The 1,969-nt window shown below is 46.0% G+C and overlaps 1 protein-coding gene across 1 annotated transcript; it reads left to right on the forward strand.

The window, feature by feature from the left end:
• The first annotated feature begins 1,109 nt into the window (after positions 1 to 1,109).
• Positions 1,110 to 1,586, forward strand: LOC116968544 (histone H2B-like). Its single transcript, XM_033015311.1, has one exon. The coding sequence runs from the start codon at positions 1,123 to 1,125 to the stop codon at positions 1,510 to 1,512; it is 390 nt and encodes a 129-aa protein (XP_032871202.1). The 5' UTR covers positions 1,110 to 1,122; the 3' UTR covers positions 1,513 to 1,586.
• The last annotated feature ends 383 nt before the right edge of the window (positions 1,587 to 1,969 follow it).

Below are 1,969 nucleotides of genomic sequence, written 5' to 3' on the forward strand. Positions count from 1 at the left end.
CAGTTTTTATGTTCCCTGCCAGTTTTCTTTCATAATCTATTTTTCCTTTCCTAATTAAGCCCTTTGCCCTCCTCTGCTGGTCTCTGAATTTCTCCCAGTCCTCCGGAATGCTGCTTTTTCTGGCTAATTTTGTACGCATCATCCTTCGCTTTGATACTATCCCTGATTTCCCTTGTTATCCACGGATGCACTACCTTCCCTGATTTATTCTTTTGCCAAACTGGGATGAACAATTTTTGTAGTTCATCCATGCAGTCTTTAAATGTCTTCCATTGCATATCCACCGTCAACCCTTTTAGAATTAATTGCCAATCTTGGCCTATTCACGTCTGATACACTCAAAGTTACCTTTCTTTAAGTTCAGAACCATTGTTTCTGAATTAACAATGTCACTCTCCATCCTAATGAAGAACTCAACCATATTATGGTCACTCTTGCCCAAGGGGGCACGTACAACAAGACTGCTAACTAACCCTTCCTCATTACTCAATACCCAGTCTAAAATAGCCTGCTCTCTCGTTGGTTCCTCTACATGTTGATTTAGATAACTATCCCGCATACATTCCAAGAAATCCTCTTCCTCAGCACCCTTGCCAATTTGATTCACCCAATCTATATGTAGATTGAAGTCACCCATTATAACTGTTTTGCCTTTGTCGCACGCATTTCTAATTTCCTGTTTGATACCATCTCCAACTTCACTACTACTGTTAGGTGGCCTGTACACAACACCCACCAGCGTTTTCTGCCCCTTAGTGTTTCGCAGCTCTACCCATACCGATTCCACATCCTCCAAACTAATGTCCTTCCTTTCCATTGCGTTAATCTCCTCTCTAATCAGCAACGCTACCCCACCTCCTTTTCCTTTCTCTCTATCCCTCCTGAATATTGAATATCCCTGGATGTTCAGCTCCCAGCCTTGGTCACCCTGGAGCCATGTCTCCGTGATCCCAGCTGGTCGCCAACTGTTTGCGAGGAGCTTTCCCTCCGGTCGATTTGCGCGCTGTCTGCTTGGTCCGGGCCATTCTCCTTCAAGCACAGTGTGAAATACAGGGACTGAATGATGGAGCCCAAAGATCTGCTATAAGATCTTTGCTTTCGGGTTTGAAATCCACCGAGGAAATGCCTGATCCGCCGAAAACCAAAAATGCTGTAAGATCTTTGCCGAAAACAGCCGCCAAGAAGGGCGCAAAGAAAGCTTTGCCGAAATCCGCAGGCAAAGGTGGCAAGAAGCGCAGGAGATCGAGGAAGGAGAGTTACTCCATCTACATCTACAAAGTGATGAAGCAGGTTCACCCGGATACCGGCATCTCCTCCAAGGCCATGGGCATCATGAACTCGTTCGTGAACGATATTTTCGAGCGTATTGCGGGCGAGGCTTCCCGCCTGGCGCATTATAACAAGCGGGCGACCATCTGCTCCCGAGAGATTCAGACCACCGTGCGCCTGCTTCTTCCCGGGGAGCTGGCCAAACACGCCGTGTCGGAAGGGACAAAGGCGGTGACCAAGTAAACCAGTTCCAAATAAAGATCCACACATTGTTGAGAAAACACCCAAAACCCAACGGCTCTTATAAGAGCCACCCACATTTTCGCAGAAAGAGTTGTACTAATGTTTCGACATTGAATCGCAGCAGAATAGTTTCACATTCTGCTTAGTGATTAAATTAAGTTCCAATATACGCGGGATATTACCGGTATCCATGTTGCGTTCCTGTCCATCAAACAGAAGTAAAACTCCTTTTCCAACACGTCAGCTTGTCCCAGTCATCATAGGTTGTGCCCACGGCCGGTCGACTAGTGCTGCCGTTACAGTTTTATTTACTTTGGGTATTGGGGTTTATGAACTCCTGTCTTCATCTCTGTAACTGTTCTGAATTGCATTTCGTCCACTTGGCAATTCGTCCAGTTTTTCCAGGGAGGAACATTTCACACTTTCGCCCATATTCCGTCTTTTGTGAAAATGAACC

The sequence above is a fragment of the Amblyraja radiata genome, chromosome 45 (genome assembly GCF_010909765.2).
Source record: "Amblyraja radiata isolate CabotCenter1 chromosome 45, sAmbRad1.1.pri, whole genome shotgun sequence".
Taxonomy (NCBI): domain Eukaryota; kingdom Metazoa; phylum Chordata; class Chondrichthyes; order Rajiformes; family Rajidae; genus Amblyraja; species Amblyraja radiata.

Coding starts and splice junctions, on each gene's coding strand:
- LOC116968544 (XM_033015311.1), top strand. CDS start 1,123: ATGCCTGATCCGCCGAAAACCAAAAATGCTGTAAGATCTTTGCCGAAA.